The 18,016-nt window shown below is 44.9% G+C and overlaps 1 protein-coding gene across 4 annotated transcripts in view; it reads left to right on the top strand.

The window, feature by feature from the left end:
- The window catches only part of LOC100746526 (rho GTPase-activating protein 20-like), a 180,780-nt gene that overhangs the window by 151,479 nt on the left and 11,285 nt on the right, over positions 1–18,016 (top strand). The window contains exon 1 of one of the 4 annotated variants that reach the window (XM_033318750.1): positions 7,116–7,211. The exons of the other annotated variants lie outside the window; for them this stretch is intronic. Coding sequence (XP_033174641.1) covers positions 7,131–7,211 — 81 coding nt within the window. The 5' untranslated portion in view covers positions 7,116–7,130. Of the gene's footprint in view, positions 1–7,115; positions 7,212–18,016 lie in introns of those variants that run through there. 4 annotated transcript variants of the gene reach the window in all.

Genomic DNA, 18,016 nt, shown 5'->3' on the forward strand with positions numbered 1-18,016 from the left:
TAGTACCTACGTATACAAGAGGAGACCGACAATGCAATCTCGACGAGATCGTCGATGTTTAAGAAACGATTTTCCAATTTATTCACGAGAAGAGCGAGTTCAAAGAAGGCTCTGGTACTCGCGGTCACGTGTTCGAGATCCGAGAAATCGATAGCCGCGTGTCGCCTTTGTGCGCGATGGTAGGAAGAGTGCATTCTAATTACTCGATCCATCGCGTCCCCACGACGCCCGGAAACCACGTGTACTGTCGCTTCCGTCGCCATCAAACGTTTATTCTTCCCTTCTTCTAGCGATTGTCTCTTGAATCTCAATTTCGAAGTATAGTTGAAAGTTCTGTGCTACGAAAATCCTAGTCATTTCGAATATGATTCGATACTTAGAACGTTTGAAAAACTTTACTAAAGTCTCGAATCGTGCGTCTTGGTAGATCTTCAGCCTTTGAAGTTTCGATAAGTCTTGAAATACTCCATTGCTATCTAATTTCTTCGTATCTTGTATAAGATATCGAAGGTAGAGTATAACGCGAGATATCGAGTTTCCATGACTGATCGGAACTTTAGAGGGTCAAGATCGATCAAGATTCAACGTTTATCGAGTCCCTCGAAGATTTTGCAAGTACGGAATCGGTTCCAAGTTGTCGGATTTAATTATTTATCGACAAACGACGCGGCGATAATGCAGCGCGAAAGAGAATGTAGCATCGCGTTGGAACAATAACGTGCTCGTTCAAGTTACTGTTCTTTATCTGATAATCATGCTGTATCAGTTAGGTTGGCTAAGATCTGTACAATCTAAAATATTGTAACTTTAAAAATAGATTTCTTATGAAACGTTCAAACGTTAAAAAGATTCGACGATTTCTTATCGAATATTTTAATCTTGAAGAGTTTCGCAGATCGTATTGGTTTACTTGTCTTTTATCGAACTTATTATACGAGTTACAAAGCAAGAAACGAACTAAAACTATTCGAGGTGTTTCGAGGAATATCGCTAATCGCGCGAACAGGCGAATCGTTTATGCAAATAAACGCGACAATTACGAGAAGAGGAGAAAGAGGTGACGAAGGAGAAGCAGGAGGAGGTAGAAATAGAAAGGGGAAGGTCGCACAAAGTCGGTTGACTTTTCCCAAAACGAGGTAATTCATTTGTGCTTAACCATCGTTCTTCCACGATCAATTTCAGACGCCTTGCCAATGGACCTGCAGCCCTTATAGCTCGTTAATTAATTACCGGTAAGCAGCGGCTTGCTCTCTGTTCGACCAGTTTCGGACAGGAGGTCCCCTGTACCCTCGGTTTGTAATTTTCGATGTTACGATCAGCGCTTTCGACGATTTACTGCGTTCCCGGTAGCTCGAACCGGGACGATAAATATTCTGTAAATTACCGTTGCCTCCGATGTTCCGCGATGCGATACCGCAGCTAGTCGCTCAGTCACGCGGCTGTCTCGTTAGCATGCAAAGCAGTTCGATAACATCCAGAAATTGGGAAAAACGAGTCTTTCGTTAAACGAACATCTCTATCCTTTGAATATCGAATGTTAGATCGATTGAAAATCAGTCTTTGATACGATGTACGCTGTTACTCGTGATCGTCCTTCGGTTATCCGGCAATCTAATTCCGCGTTGCACTTTCTACGCGAGAATATTTTTCTAATTTACTGATTTGTTCTCCAACCTATACACTTTTGCATGTTATGTCCTGACGATTAAAATATTCTATCTTGGTAACTTCGAGATTTGGCAAAAACACGCAAATAAAATCTGACGTCCCGATCAATTTAACGTTGAAATAATTAGAAACGTTGTTTCAAAGATATGCAATGCACGCTGAAGATGTTTTGAAAAGTGTAATATCTTTCCTAGAAAGGGAGATAATCGTAGTTTCGTTAAAAACGATAATTTTACCAGCTTATTTTAACAGCCCTGCCGGTTCGAGGAAGAGGCCGAGTTCGAAAATCCTGCTACACCAGGATTTTCTCAGCCGAAGCAACGTCGTTATGTAAGCCAGAGCATCTTCTAATTAACCGAATCAATGGTATTTCGTAGACAAACGCGCGCCAGATAAACGTTATCGTTATGCGCGCAACTAGATAATATTTTTATTCGAGCGAGCTCTTGCAACCGGCTATATATAAAACGGCAGCCTCTCTTTCTGCAAGAACTTTGCACCATGCGGCAGGGGCACCAGGGGATTCGGTGCACTGGTTTTATCGAATCGCCTCCATAAGAGAACATACGAGATCTCTGGTTTTCGTGTGAAGTAACTGTTCAGCAAGCGTTTATTTCTCTTCCGCTTTCGATTATTCTATGGATCATCTTGTATTCAAGACAAAATACATTCTTCGATATAGAAGGACGGGGCTAGCATATTTTGGGAAAAATTTCATTTCAAAATCATTATTAAAGTTTGTATATTTAAAAGCACGAACAATGTGCGAAGAACGTGACAATTTCATTTACGAATCGACGAATAATCGAATATGAATTGGTAATACTTTTGCTGGATTTTCACGACCACCTATTTAAACATCGCGACTATTTCCGATGCAGTACGCAGTCCCGGTCGTAATTAATTAAACACTGTTCTGATGTGGGTATTTCCGAATGTGTAATATCTCCACGCAAAGATAACATGTAAATGCGAGTGAATCGAATCATAACAGAATAGAATACAAAGTAAACTCGATCGCATATCGGAGAGAAAGTAGGCGTAATTGCACGTTCTCGATGACGAAGGGTAACGAGGCTCGTTGAAACGCTGAGCGACAGAGTTGACATTAAAATCGTCGTATCGCAAACACAAAAATATTCATAAGGTAATGAAAAATTAGCGGAATCCAGTTCGCCCTGACATAGTTCTTTCCACTTAGAAACTCGTTCGTCATTCGTTAGGAATTGATTACCGAACGATCACGGTTCACCGGCCGACACCTGATTAGCCTGCGCGATCTAGGCCGCGTAGATAAGCTAACGAGCCTTAATAGGACTGACTTTTCTTGCGTAAAATATCCTTGGAACGTTTAGAAATATCTAGATAAACGAATTTTCCAAATTCTCGAACGAATCACGCGGAAGTCGATAGGCAGTTAATCCGGAAGAAGTTAATCTAAAATGTAATTCTGCTGACGTAGTCGTAGCATGCGATCGAACTTCGCTCGTATACGCCTCTAATTATCTCGTTAGACGCTAACGAGAATTTATCGTAAAAATCTGACAGGCAAGGCCGGTTCGGATACACAAGTAACGCTTTGTGTCGCGTTTACGCTAGAAAGAAGACGAAGAGGCAAGACGAAGAAGAAGCGCGGTGCCGTAGTCGCGCGAAATCCCACGTGGCTGGAAAAAAAGGATCGAACGCCAGGGAGTCCCGTTGATGAAACGGCTAATTAATTTTAGTGGCCCCGTGCATACACGGCAAGCTCGCGAGCACGCACACAGGGAGGAAAGAGCGTAACTAACGCTCGCGCTCGTACACCAGCAGCCCTCGTCTATACTTGGCCCCCGAGTTGGCTATGCCGAGAGGCGAACAGTTTCCCAAAGGTCCTCGAGTGCATCGTATCACGCGCTTCTTTCCTCTCTTTCTGACTTCGTCGATCCACCGTTCCATTCCAATCCGTCTATTTATCTTGCGCCAACTTTATGCTACACCGATACCAGCTAGCCAGCGAACCCGTCGAACAGAACACTCTTTCATTCCATCGTTCGATGCTACGCAGACGGGATCGCGCGCTGACACGCCGGAAGTGCTCTTCTACACGGCCTTTGATAAAGCGACGAGACCACGGTGGCGTGTAGTGTGTGTTGCGTGTTTGCATATGCGTCGATTATTCTATAATATAAGACTATAATATAGGACTTATAACACAGGACCGTAATACAGGAAGTTTCATCGTGGATTCTTAATATCCTCGAAGAGTTTTTCCCCTCGTTACCTTTATGTGGTTACCATGCTCGATAGGGTGAGAAGTGAGAAGTGAGAAGTGATGTGGTTCAAATATTACAAGGGATACTACGACGTGCGCAAGCTGGAGCTAGAGCTGGTGAGTCGACGACCTGATCTTTCGCTTGGAATTTCCATTTAATCGTACAGTTTGCCAACCATCCCGTAGTCCTCGAGTGTCGAGGGTTTCCCTCCGTGCAACAACGGTAATCGAAGACGGTGGAAATATTCGAGGGAGACGCGTCGTAACGCGATTGAAATTCCACGCGGACCTTCAACTGCTAAACGTAGCCGTCCCATTACCGTGTTTATCGAAATTGTTTTTTCGAATTCCTCGACGACCACGCCGCTACCGTGCAGTCCAGCCGTGTATCTCGATCTCCTCGGTCGCTGGCTCGCGATAACGAGCGCGTAGAAGACAGTGGACACGGCCCTCGTCAACGGAGACGAGGACGCGTCTTCTGTTCGTTTTCCAACAGAGCGTGAAACCAGCGACCGCTTTTATCCTGCGAACGCGGACCTCTCGCCGTGGAAAACCGTTTTCTGCGCTCCTTTTCACCGCTGCTACGTAAAAAATTCAACCAGATTCCAAGTCGACTCGAATTGTATTTGCTCGATGGAAAAACATCGCAAACGACAACGGATAGATTTTCTATATAGACACGAGAGTCTCGAGACGAACGAGTGTTTTGCACACGGGAACGTCGCAATCGCGAAACGTTCGATAAGGAGGAAGAGACCGTTCGAGTCTCGTGAATGACGTGCACTGTCTTGTTCTTTGCCGGCGCGTGCAAAGACAGTCTCCTTCTTCTTGGACTTCTTCCAGTCGTTCGGTTATTTCGATGCATCTCTTCGTCGGTTTCTCCTCCTCCTCCTCCTCCTCCTCCTCCGCCTCTCCTTCTTCTTCTTCTTCTTCGTCGTCTTCCTCCCTTCGTGTTCGTCGTCGTCACTGACGTGTGTTCGTTTCACGACGTCCCACTTGTAGCGTTCACCCCGATGCGTTTCTATTTTGGCGCCGGTTCCGACCTGTCCTTCCCCTTACCCGCTGCTTCTCGTCGAGTATCCAGGGTATCCGGTTTCGAAATCAAAAAAACACACCCCCTCGACTCCGGGAAAGACGATAATACGAGCCGGACGAAGAGAACCGACGACAGGTGGCGAAATTATCGTCGCCACCCTGAACCGCGAAAAACGAGCAACACTGTCATCCATCCAGAGGCTCGCTGAAAAATGTGACTCGTTGTAACGTTTCTCTCTGGCCATTTTTCGTTCCGTTTCATCGCTTTTTCTTACCCGCGAAAAGAATATTCTTTACACCGTGTGTTAAACGTATTTTTGAGTCTTTGGTACAGAGAGACGAGCCCCATGGCTTTGCCATTCGGGTTATTAGGTGCTTCTTGCCGCTAAATATAATGTTTCCAGTTCTGTTTCTACGTATCTCAAGAATTTATGCCTCTGTCCGTTAGCGCGTTTAATATTTCTTTCGATTCTTAGCAGGATTTAATAAGCACGGAAATATCTCAATAAATTCCGCGAGTAGATTATCCGATTCGGTGGTTTAATAAACAGAGAAGACGCCGACAGAAGCACACGAAATATTTGTCCTTCTGCCAGACAATTGAGAGTCGATCGTGCGAGGTGACCGATATTCCCCAAATACGCTGTTAATTTATCGATCGACCTACTCTATTAACGCTAGTATTATTTATTCACTTATTATACGATAACGCGATAAGTCAAGTAACATAAATCAAAATCTGAGTGCACCGACACGGATCGAAGGATTAACAAAATACAGTAAATTTCATAACAAATATTTGATCATAAAAGAAGATAATGCGGAAGAACATATCAGATAAAAGAGGGTTTCTTCAAACCGTAATAGCCAAAAACAGATAATAGTTGACCTGGGATCTTATAAGAAGGGTTCTAAGGGTATGATCGCCATAAACGTGACCAAGTGAATACAGAAAATTTAACAAACAATTTCCAAATGACCCATTGTTTAGACAGTCGTGGCATTGTTACATGCGATTTTATTATCCAGGATATTGGTTAACACGTTCGTTAAAAGTACTGAATATTTATGAGGCTGATAAATATTCTCTCTTCCATACGATTGTCTCTTTGTATTCTTAATTATCTCTTGATAATACTTTCGTATTTGGGAAATTTACACAGGAAATATTCTGTAGGAAAGGTTTCATTCTTTTATAATAAATGCGTGCAGCTGTGTTTATAATATTTGCCGAAAGGTACTGTTAAAATCCATTTAAAATCGCTCTATGCTTTGTAGTAAAATTCGAGAGAAACGTAAACGTGCAAGGGTGTGCGAAAATATATAAAATATTTAAAGTATTCGTACCGTAATATTTAAAATTGATATTAATACGAATATTAGTATGAAACAAATCTTTACCTAAAATCCATTACCTTAGTTATAATCGTAAAAATGCCTAATTCGATAATTACTATATTTTTGACCATCAACGATCGATACAAAGATGAATTGCAAACGTAGAATAAAATTGTTTCGAATGTCTCGAGCGATCGATAAGATTGCATTCTCGAGCGATCAACGTTATTGGCTTGTCCCTATTATTCCCGCCAACTGCCAACAACATTATTCAACCGTTTTGAAAGCCGAGCAGGATAGATAAGCTCTCAGCAGTTTGAAGATCTCTACGTCACCGAGATAAAGAGTGAAAGGAAATCCAACTGTAAACGTTAATGACTTAGGGGTAGGTTTACTTTCTTTACCGACCACCAGAGTGTCACCTCCGATAATCGGTACCTCGCAACCCCGGCTGTCAGTCGTGAGCCAGTCGATCTTCGAAGCATCGATCCTGTTGGTTGCATTCGAAGCCGGTCTTAATACCTTAACGATACACGCGTGTGATTTGAACGTGAATCTGTTTTCGCGATATACGATCCAACGAACAATTTATTTTTAACTAGTCAGTGTAGTATTATTTAACTAGCATTTGCTATAAAAGTGAATATTACAACGAATTTTCAAATTATTATTATTGCAAACGTGCTTCAACTATATTTTGAATTTTATTTTTGTGACATATTCGGACAAGTTGGAATTTTTGTGATAGCGAAAGTTGTATATCATTGTATTAAGCTTTCGTAAATATTATCAGGAGAAGAATGTTCTAAACTATATCTTAAAATTAACTGTGTTAATCATGTGTCTGGCGAAGACGTCGAAGTGTTTTTCGTGGACTTCAAGGATCTTACTAAGAAGTTGCAGCAAGAATCGGAACAAGGTAAGAAAAGCTGTATGAGAAACGTGTAGTCGCACACATTGCAGAGAAATTTCTTCCAATTACGTCCGAGTCTCGGTGATGTATTTATAAGCGATTCAGTTGGTAGACCACGCACGATTATAGAATCGGCCTATGCATATTCCCGTGTCGGTGCACAAATATAAAGTGGGCGATTTGGCGCCTGGTCAAGAGACAGTCTGCGAATGTCCGAGAGGGATATTCTCGATTCCGTGAAACGATGGGAAAGAAGAAGACGGCGTATGGTGGAAACGAGACAGGCAAATAGGCGCGTTTGAAGTTATTTTGAAAACTGGGCTGGTGCATTGACCGTATGCTGACTGCAATCCTCGCGCACAGTCTGCCGGCTGTCTTGTCACGCGTTTTCCGGGAATCGCCACCTTCCACCTGATACACCTTTCATCGTCCGTTTATTGTTATCGTTATGCTGTTTAGAATATCTATGTTTTTTCATCGCGATCCTATTTGATAGAATCCTAAATCTTCGTTACTCCGTGAACTACGTAGACGTGAAATTATTGTGCAGACTTCGTCGTTAACGCTTCGTTTCACTTTCGCACCGTCACATTTAACAAATATTTCATATCTCGCGATGTACTCGTTTAATATACAACGGGGTATAAAGCCAAGGTAAAAGTTCATTTTCTTTTTTTTTTATTTTCACTTTGAATTTTGAATTTGATTCCATCCGAGATTTATTAAAAGATAGAGAAAATTTGGGGCATGCCACTAGACGTATTAGGACTAAAGAAAATAGTCGACTCCATTACTCGAAAGACGAATCCGTGGGTTCCATTAAGAATATTCGATACACAGCTGATACGCGTAACCGCGTCGTTTCCTTTAACTTCTGGCAGATAGAGGAAGTGCATCGGCATCCGTATATGCGTTTAGTGGACATTCCTACGATGACTAAGGGCCATTCTCCTTAGTCGGACGTCAACAAGGTCGTTGTCACGACCCTTCGCGCGCTTTATAGGATCCCTCTTAAGGATGTCAAAAGTATGCTCGTTAAAGGCGCCAGTCACTCGGTGCGCCGCGATTCTCTCTGTACGTGTCTACACTCTCGCGTGTTTCTCTTGACGCGTTATGCAGCTGTCGGCGCGTCCTATACGTCGTAAACGTCCCCTAATGCGAGAATCCATGACCAGGGTGCACGAGATCAATGAGTATACAAAGCGTTAAAAGCAAAACAGTTTTTCTTCGAAGAGTCTACGTTCTTCCTCTTTATTGTAAATTCTCCTTCAGGAAGATAACTTCATTTGGAGACGCCACTTTTAGGAGACAAAAAATTAAATTGAACGATTATTAGATTCGATCGTGGACCGCGGGATTTTAAAATTTCGAAATTATGTAAGTTTGGTTATATTTCGAGAGAACGCAGTATAACTTTTCCGTAAAAAATTTCACAACGATTTGTTTTACGAAATACTCAATTGCCCTGGCAATCTCTTCCTATGGCGATTAATTAAATAGCACTGAATTTAATTATTGAAAGGATTGAACCAAAGAGCGTCTGGCGAATTACGGTTTTATTAGTAAACCGTCGACGCGTACCGCGAATCCTAATCAAAATACAGTTATCGTTTACTCAGCGAAACGTGAATTTCCAAGATGACATCAAGACTACCACCAACTAAGTAGCATCTCTCGACACGATTTCATCACGAACAGTTAACGATCCGCGCGAAACTCGATCCGATTAGAGGCGCGTCGCGTCAGGTCGGTTATTGCGGTCGTCTATTTCCTTCCTCGCGACTAATTTCCACGTAGACCACGACCGAAGCAGTTTCGTTTATCAAGTCCGCACCTGTTCGTGACGAATGAGGAATCATTCTCGGAGCCGCGAACTAACAACAGGAAGAGCTCTCTCGAGCGGAGAGCAGAAGAAGAAGGCGGCGGAGGAACCGAAGTAATAAAGAAGTAAGAGGAAGGAGAGTGGATAGAGAGGCGGACCAGCTAGAGATAGAAGTTGGTCTCTATCTTGCTCCGTGTGTGCATTTCCTGGTAAGGGTCTTGGCGGTCTTCAAAGCCCTCGCGTCGCCGAGAGTAGTCAGAAGCGGTGCTCGTTTCTTGAAATAGGAAGAGCGTGACGTGGAGCGCAAGAATTTCCGCGTCTCTTCTATCCGCTCGTTCTTTCGCGGCATTCGCTCGACGACGAATCCACGTCGAATACCAAATTTTTGTCTCTCCATCCAGGAGGTCGTCTCGGTCTTTGTCGTTCCAGTGTTCGTCGTCAGGGCAGTCTATACGAAAGAAGAAGTTGTTCGATTCGAGGGCTGCCGCTATTACGCGTAATTTTGCACCTGTGTACGAAACGCGAAACGGCAAGCTGGTCGATATTTTCGTTAAAATACGACCTTGCTACATGGTCGAACGCGTTCGCGAAGAAAATTTGCATAAAGCGTTCTCTCGGTGTTGCTGCGTTCCAAAGAGAAGAGAACCTTTCGAGAGGAAGAAAAAGGCGAGGACGAACGCGGGGGACCTTTAAATTTCGGTCCAATTTCGCGCGGCCCGGACTGGTTTTGAACAGCTCTTCCCTCTTGGCCTTCTCCGAGACGAGTGTTGCACGCGCGAATAATTTGCGCGAGCCCGAACGAGAATTAAATCGTACGTTACACTATAATTATATATTGTATCGTTGCTACCTGCCGCGGGCTACGAGCCGATTTACGATCTCGAACGGGTGCAAAAAGGTGCCGCGACTCTACCAACGATCCGCTCCGCGATCTATTTTTACAGCAACGATTCTATCGAGACCTTAGCCTCTTTGTTTCTCCCGGACATTGTTCAGATTTTTTATTCCTGATTTTAAACTCCCCGTTATTTATTAGACCCGAGCTTGAGAGAAACTGAAACGAGAAAAGAAGAGGAAAAAAATCACAAAATGAGAAATATCTCGCGTCTGCCTGTAATCGTTCCGTTTTAGCTCTTATCTTATGCACGAACATCGACCTCTGTCGAGTATCGCGTGCTCGATAAAGGCTAATTTTTTCTCACGAACGAACGACAATCGGTGCTCCAAAACCAATGTTTCTCTCGACAGCTATCGTTATCGTTCGAGAGGCCCGAACTCGAAACTGATCGTTCGCAAACTCCTCGTTTAGCGCCTTCCACTTGACCAGTTCGTTCGTAGAGACGTGCAACCAAATGGAATAGCATCAAAGTTCAATTGTTTCCTCGCATAGAGTTTTGTCAATCCGCGGCAGTGTCCCACGCGCATTTCCCAAATTTAGAACGCCAGCAAAACCCAATAATTGGACGATCGTAAAAAGATAAGCAGAAGATCTGGACGAAAGGCAAAATTAAGTTAGATAAGCTTTGATTTTGCCTCGATAGCGTTATCGGTGGATGGGGGCGCGTGCACGCACCTTAATCTACGTTCGAAGCTCCCTTCCCTTGGACGAGATCCATGACGATGGTAATGGTCCCTCGTGGTCGATGCTGGTGGTGGTTAACTACCATGTTTCAAGGACACCCACCTCTCCCTCCTCCCCTGTTCCTGTCGTCGTTCAGTTCGCTATCGCAGATCTGCACCGTGAAACTTCTGACTTTACTCCGACCAATCTCGCTGCGCTTCCTCTCTTTTTTTTTCTCTCCCCTCATGATCGTGATTTTTTGTTGTTGTTGCTGCTTCTCGTCGATTTTCGCCCCGTCCCTCTCGTCGATACCTTCGACGTTGCGTTAATTGCACGATTTTTCTTCCATGGAAAGTGAGCACAGCTCGTAAGAAGCGTGAAAAATGTCAGAGGTACACAATACCCGACGATTAAAACACCATTTTTACTGTTTCAACTGCGCATCGAATTTAACGGTGACGCTACGATGTTCGAGTCTTTGGAGCGAACACGCGATGGACAGAAATTCGTAAACACAGCTATTTACGAGGTTACGGAGAAGTTGCTTTTTCTCTTTTCTTTCAGCGGACCAGTCGCTCAATGAATATCTCGCGAGTAAAAGCTATGAATCTTTCGAGGAACTTTCCACGCGATTTCGGTTTCCGAACGAATCAACGACCGCGTCGCTGCCACGAATTACGACTCGAACGCGCTCGAATTTCCACGCGAGAGAATAATCGTAGGCGGTGTGGTCGGACGCCTGCCAGGAGAAGCGCAATTATCGGTCCCATCTCTTTCACGGAATGACGTCAAAGACTTTCGATGTCGCTGTAGGGAATTTACTCGGTAGGTTTCGAAATTTCTGCTCGTCTTCGATATCGACAGATCCTCCTCGATCACCTTGGGATATCGTGGTTGTAACTGTCGACTATGATCTCTAGAAATTCCACGGTTCCCGATGCACGGACCGTATGCAGTGAGTTTGTTTCTTTCTCCAGTTCTTCTCTATCTCTTACGGCAGTGCCATTGTAGTGGAAAACGAGTCGTGGCACTCCCATTCACCAAATTCCTTTCATCGGCACCGATTCTCCTTGTCCGACGACACAACTTCTCGATTCTTTCTTTCTCCCCGCTCAGTTGTCAAATTAGATTACTTTTTACGGAGGGATCGAACGCATCCCCTTTGTTTCTTAAACTTCCCCGGTATTTTTCCTTTCTTACGACATAACCTCTGACCTTTTCTAGTTTACTACGATCAGAAAAAAAAAAAAAAAGAAAGAAACTTTCAGAAAAATGTACGCAACGCCAAATCGGACAGACGGAACTTTTACCAGAACGTTTATCACGAGTCGATGTTTACAAGAGTAGTCTTGTTGTCTCCATTGTCGGTCGATCGATACCCGGCTCGGTATGGAGTATGGAACGACTGGAAGAGAAAGCACGCGACGCTCGTGCCTCGACAATGTTATCGTTGTTACGCCGTTAACGTACGGGCCGTCTGTCTTCAACCCGTTAACCTACAACCTGTGTGCGGTACCCTGCGATCGGACTAGCGAACGCGACACGCTGCGACTTTCGTTGTTCGAGGTCGAAAAATCGGTTACAGACCTGGCCAACGCGATTAGAAGAAACGCACGCGTGCCAACTTCTCGTGGTCGCGTATGAAACGCGCTAGGTCGCACGACTTCCACCGCCGTCTACCGACCGAACGGCTAACGGTATACGTTGTGCCTAATAAGACTCTTCTACCTGTCAGGGATTAAAGCCTGGATCTCTCTCGTCAGGTAGACGGCTCACGATCGATCGTACATCGTTCAACAAATTGTAACGTTCGACGCGTTTCTCCAGAATGGAATGGAATGGAAGTCGAAGTGAAATCGTTCGCCTCGGTGTCTAACTCGACGGTTGTAGATCTGAAAAGAAGTCTTGGAAGACGAACGTGAGTGGTGGAGATCGATTATATTGTTAGTTAGAAACCGGGACGACAGGGTTGAACGTTTGTAGTTGAATCGCTAGGATCGTGGTACGGCACGAAGCTTCTAGGCATGACAGAGGCTCGGTCAGCCTCTCCGCTATCGGAATTCCGTCATCGAGGTGAACGGAATGAGATTCCTTGGTCGTGGTTCGAATACCTTTGCCAGTTGTTATTACGAAGTGCCGCTAAATAGTAAAGGTGTGTACGTGTAAACGCAGAGGCGTAGAATCGCGGTCTTTCGCGTTTTCTCGTCTTTCGCTAGAAATTCAATCGTTTCCTGGTTCTTCGGCTGTTGTCCAGTTACCTTGGTATCGAAATTACGCTCGTTTTATCCGTTTTCTTTGCTCGTTGCAAAGGCATAGGAAATAAGTTTTCGGCGAAACAGCGAGAAAGGACCGTACGGCAAGCGAAAGACCGCTGATTTCTGCTTGGAACTTTCATCATAACCCGTCGACGAAAGTATGCAATTACGTGTCACAATCCCGCTGCGCGGAGAAAGTACCGTACAAAGCAAGATTCGAGAGAGAAAGAGAGAGAGAGAGAGAGACTTAAGAACGGCCCTACGCCACTGATCGCGAGTTAGCGTACGCGACAAAGGTGGAATCTAAGCCAAGGCTTGGCACTGCCTTCGCTCGACCGCTTCGAGTATTACTATTATACGCCGCGAACTGTATCCGTACACGCCGTGCTCTACCATCGCGTGCGCTTAATGAATGAACATCGTGCACCGGTGAATTTTTACGCGACCACCTGCTTCCATTACTGGAATCGCTTCATTTCGACCCAAGTAACCATCTTTCCCTCTTACGTGCATCGTCCTTATATTTTACGCTTCGGAATGTTGTTCGATATTTTTATAAGAAGCTCGACTGTTCCATACGTTTCTGTGGTTACGGATTTGCGATCGTGGTCTTTTACCCAGATTAGCAAAGGGTATAATAAATAAATACGATGAGATCGTCTCTCCGTGGCTATTGTTTCTCTTGGACCACGACCAGATTTTAGATTCCTCTTATCCACCCACGCACTATCCGACAGATTTCGAGACAGCGTACTCTTCGAAACACCCGACGAGATCGATAAAATATTTTGCGATCGGCGGAAAGCTACAGCGATTGATACGAACGGATGATATTTGCCACGATACGTGGAAATTGAGGAGAAACCGACTTTTTCCGAATGTCTCGTAGACTGGAGAAATGTTGGCAAGAAAACTCGTGGACTTTGAAACGGACGAGAAGATTCGATCGTACAGCCGCGTTCTGTATCGTCGCTGAACCCTTTCAAAGAAGATTCCTCTGTTCCTGTAAAGCGTCACACGCGAATGGCGAAAGGCGAATGTGGGCAGAGGAGCGTGTCGTGGCTTCGTCGAGGAATTATCGTTGCTCGCGGATAGTCGAGGTTTCGTAATCCGGCTCTCGGTAGTCGGCGTGTATATCGTCGTGTTCCTCGTCCGTTAGGCTCGTTTCAATGGATCGGTGACCGGAGGAACAGGTTCACCGTGCGCGTCACGGCTACGACCGAACTTTCTTTCGAAGAAATCGATGGGACACCCTCCGGGGTATTTGCCTTCGGTGCACACGAACTTTATGGTGACGCGCTTGACAAAATATCGAATATTTTTCGACGACATAAAAGGACATATGTTGTTTGGTAAAAATACTTTCGTCTTTTTAATTAGCGCGTATAACGCACACGTATTCCGTATGTAGCTGTATAAATAATTTTTACGACCGGTACAACGTAAACGCGTGTATAAAGTTTCGCGAAAGATGCAGTTATCGATATCGTGTAACAATAACTATATATATTTATTGGATTCGTGGTACAACTTGAACGAAACGTAACTTCGAAATATATTACGACGAAACGAGATAAATTAAAAAAATCTTTTTCGAAGAAGATCGAAGGATAAAAATTCGACGACCGCAAGAGGATTAACGCAGCCTCGGATAAGATCGAATCGGTCGAACATCTCCACGAGATCTTCGGCTTTATTTTCGCGTTATTACATATTCTTGACGGGGCCAGCTGGATCGCGGCGGAATTATCGTCCATGGTAGATATACGGTGTTTCGTAATCCCTTCGGTAGTCGACGTATATCCTCGCGTTTCTTGCAACGTGCCTCTTGTACGTGCTCGTTTATGCACGCCTATATATCGTACGTAATGCACGTTGCATTCCTCGACATTCGTACGCGCGTTATGCATTCCGCGTGGATTTGACCTCGATGCCGTGTTATTAATGCCCATTACGTTATATAAACGAACCGCCGTGATCGGCCAGCCGTGCGTACAAGCGAGAAACGAGCGAAGAAGGAAGCAAAGGATAAAAGGATATACCCGTGAAACCAACGAGGAACGAACGGAACGTTTTCTTGGAGTAGAATCGCTCGGCGAGAGAGCCTTTTATTGATCGACCCAGCGATCGGTGTTTCCAATGGCGCACAGAAGGAAGATTTGTTTCTGTTGATATCGATTCTCTCGGATGTAAATCTAACCGTGGTCGCCGCGTAAATCACCGCCACAGGAAGCGGATTTTGTAACTTTTCCAGACAGGTGTTCTACGTTGCGTCAGCCTCCCAGCAATTTGTTCCGTGTGCGTATGTAGTACCCGTCCACGCTCTCCGTTCTCGTAACATCGGGATGCTGGATGGAAAAAGTTATTCCAGCCTGCGTCGAGCCTTCGGGGCCACGTTGACTTCCATTCGCCGTTCGCGATTGCCGCAATCGCTAAAAAAAAATTGTGACGTCGCGGAGCTCGATTCTCTTCTACAGGCAGCTTTGTAACGAATATACCAAGTATCGTACAGAGATTGGAAAGAAGGCAAGTGAAAGATTCCGGTTCGATTAGTCGTAACGGAATATATTCGTCTCATTCTCGTACGAATTTTCGCCTGCAGCGTATTATCGGTCACAGTAGTCAGGTTCTATTAATCGAGCAGTACGAGTAAAGTAGCCGTTCTGCTCCTGTATCATCTCGCTGGTCTTATTCGCAGCTCTACGTATCATTCGCGTCGCACTTAGCTCTGCTCCGTCGCGTTCGTTTTACGATGCGATATAGAAAAGTGGTCGGTATAAAAGCCAAAAGAAAGGGAAGAAAACGCAGATAAGATCGCGACGATAAATAACGCTACAAAGAGGTTACCAGTTCAGAGAACACTCGTAGGGAGCGAGAAAGCTAGGAACCATCGCATGATTGAACCGTTTCATGGAAGAGATCTCTATTAACCAGCAAACTCGTTATCTCCCCGAAGAAAACACGATAACAATCGAACCTGGCTAGCTCGTAGAAACGTTGACCCGTGAAATTCGCAGGGAAAGAAGCAGTTCTCCGTTACCCAGTCATCCTCTTGATTCTCGTTCACGATTCTTATCCCGACGTCGCGTTAATCAGAACCCGCTGGTGGACCTCGAGAGGTCAGCCGAGTGGTCGATCGAGAGTCATCCGGGCTGGAATCGCGTTCTGGACGGCGCAAAGGCGTAAACAGTCCGTCGAGAAATAGCTCGAACGCTCGGAGTCGCGAGGTCGTCGATTGGAGCATGGTATAACGGTAGATACGTTTAAGTACGCTTCCAGATAGATGACCAAGAGGTATATATACCATATCCGTGCGTATTCCAGGCACCGGTTGATGTATGCATTCGTGGACGTATCGCCGAGGAGCCGAGGCAAAAAGGCCGTCACCGCGGATTCCCGCGACCTTTCTCTTCCATTCACCGCGTTCGAACAATTTCCAGCCGCGGGCACGTTCTCGCTGACTAATTAAATGATTGATCACCCCGACGGGCAAATTATCGTGCCGGCCGGCCGACAAATTAACCGCCGCCAGCCCTCTTCTGCCCGATCGCTTTTTCTCCTCTTTGTACAGCGCGACACAAAAGCAACGGGCTCCCTAGGTTTCGTCACTCGAGAAGAATCGCTGGGAACGGTTAAAGGATTCTACGGTGTATCGTGCGGTTGCTGTCGCCGTTCTTCACGATGAACCGACTACAATAGTTGGAAATTTTATATATCAGTTATTTTTATCGCGTTTCCGTACTTGCGTACGTAAGTATTACACGAGTATTAACTTTTGTTCTTGACAGGTTTTATCGTGTCGTTGATTATCATATTTTTGGCATACGTATACAGAGTGTTAATAAAAGACGATTGTTCGAAACCAAGACGACGAACAAAGTTTTACACGCGTAGAGATATTTGGGTTACGTCATCGAGAATTTTATTTTGCGCTAGAAGTATCTGCACGCACGCAATCCTCTTTGCAGTTTGGAAGATCACACGTCGACCCGACGTGGATAGAAACGGCGGTCTCGCGATAAACGTACAGTAGACGCGTCGATTGTGCAAAGCATCGGGAATAATACGCGGAATCGGATTTCTACGCCCGGAGCCAGAAAGCTCGATTTACGAGCGCACACACGACTTGTCGAGCCGCAACTTCTCTCGAATAGAAAAGTACACGTACTTCTTGGATCTCCTTTTTTCCCCCGATGCGTGCTTACTATGCTAATTAGCAATAATTTAACCGGTCGGCGCTTGTAGCGCCGTCGAAATCCTCTCCGGAACGAAATGTACGTTCCTTACCTCACCAATTTTTTTTCCTCTCTTTCACACGTCGCTTTCTTTGCTCTCGCGAGTCCCCAGGACATACATGTCGCTCCTTTGTGCCGCTGATTAATATGCGAAGGCATCCTGAGACTCGTCGAGCTGCATTAACAAGCAGCCTCTTGTGCATGGTCAGGACACCTACCCCTCGAAAAGCCACCCTGCAAGAAGAAACCTTCCTACGGTTTCCCTAGAATAGCTCTTTCTTTCTTTCTTCTGCGGCCTATCCAGCAGAAGTTCCTTTGTACCGAAGAGCACTCGAGCTCGGTGAAGTATTTATTTCGCTGATCTCGAGGCGCGATTGGGATGGAACTCTTTGTTGCCCCTGGAACGAATCATACGAACCGTGGCATCGAGGATTTCGGTGGTTCTGACGACGGCTGTTTCTTCTCTTTTATTTGGAAGACACGCAGGATTCTCGAATATATGGGGATTAGTCGAAAAAAGAAAGAAACGGAGTATAAAATGTTTCATCGTGAAAGCTGCTGGTATTGGTATTCAACGTCTGGAATTCGAACGTACATATTTCAGACGTGTCACGGAATATCTCGTTTCCGTGTGTTTCTTAGCGATGTACTAGACGCTGTCTGCAGAAGGTTGAAAAAAGAATTCAATTAGGCTGTTAGCGAATCGGTAACAACCTCTGAGAAAAATGTCTGGGAACTGGAGTGCGTCACGTGGAGTTCGATGTGTTTTAACGCGAACGACTTGTATATTCGATCGATCGAGTTGTTTCGACATTGGTCGAGCAAAAAGGCCAGTTGATTCGATCGAACGAAGAATATCGTGTACAGAAAGCGATTCGAAGCTTTCGTACGTTCGTACGAATGTTTTGCGACTATGTGTCGTTGCTTGTAGAGGAAAT

This window comes from Bombus impatiens, unplaced genomic scaffold (genome assembly GCF_000188095.3).
Source record: "Bombus impatiens unplaced genomic scaffold, BIMP_2.2 scf_0113, whole genome shotgun sequence".
NCBI classification, from domain to species: Eukaryota; Metazoa; Arthropoda; class Insecta; order Hymenoptera; family Apidae; genus Bombus; species Bombus impatiens.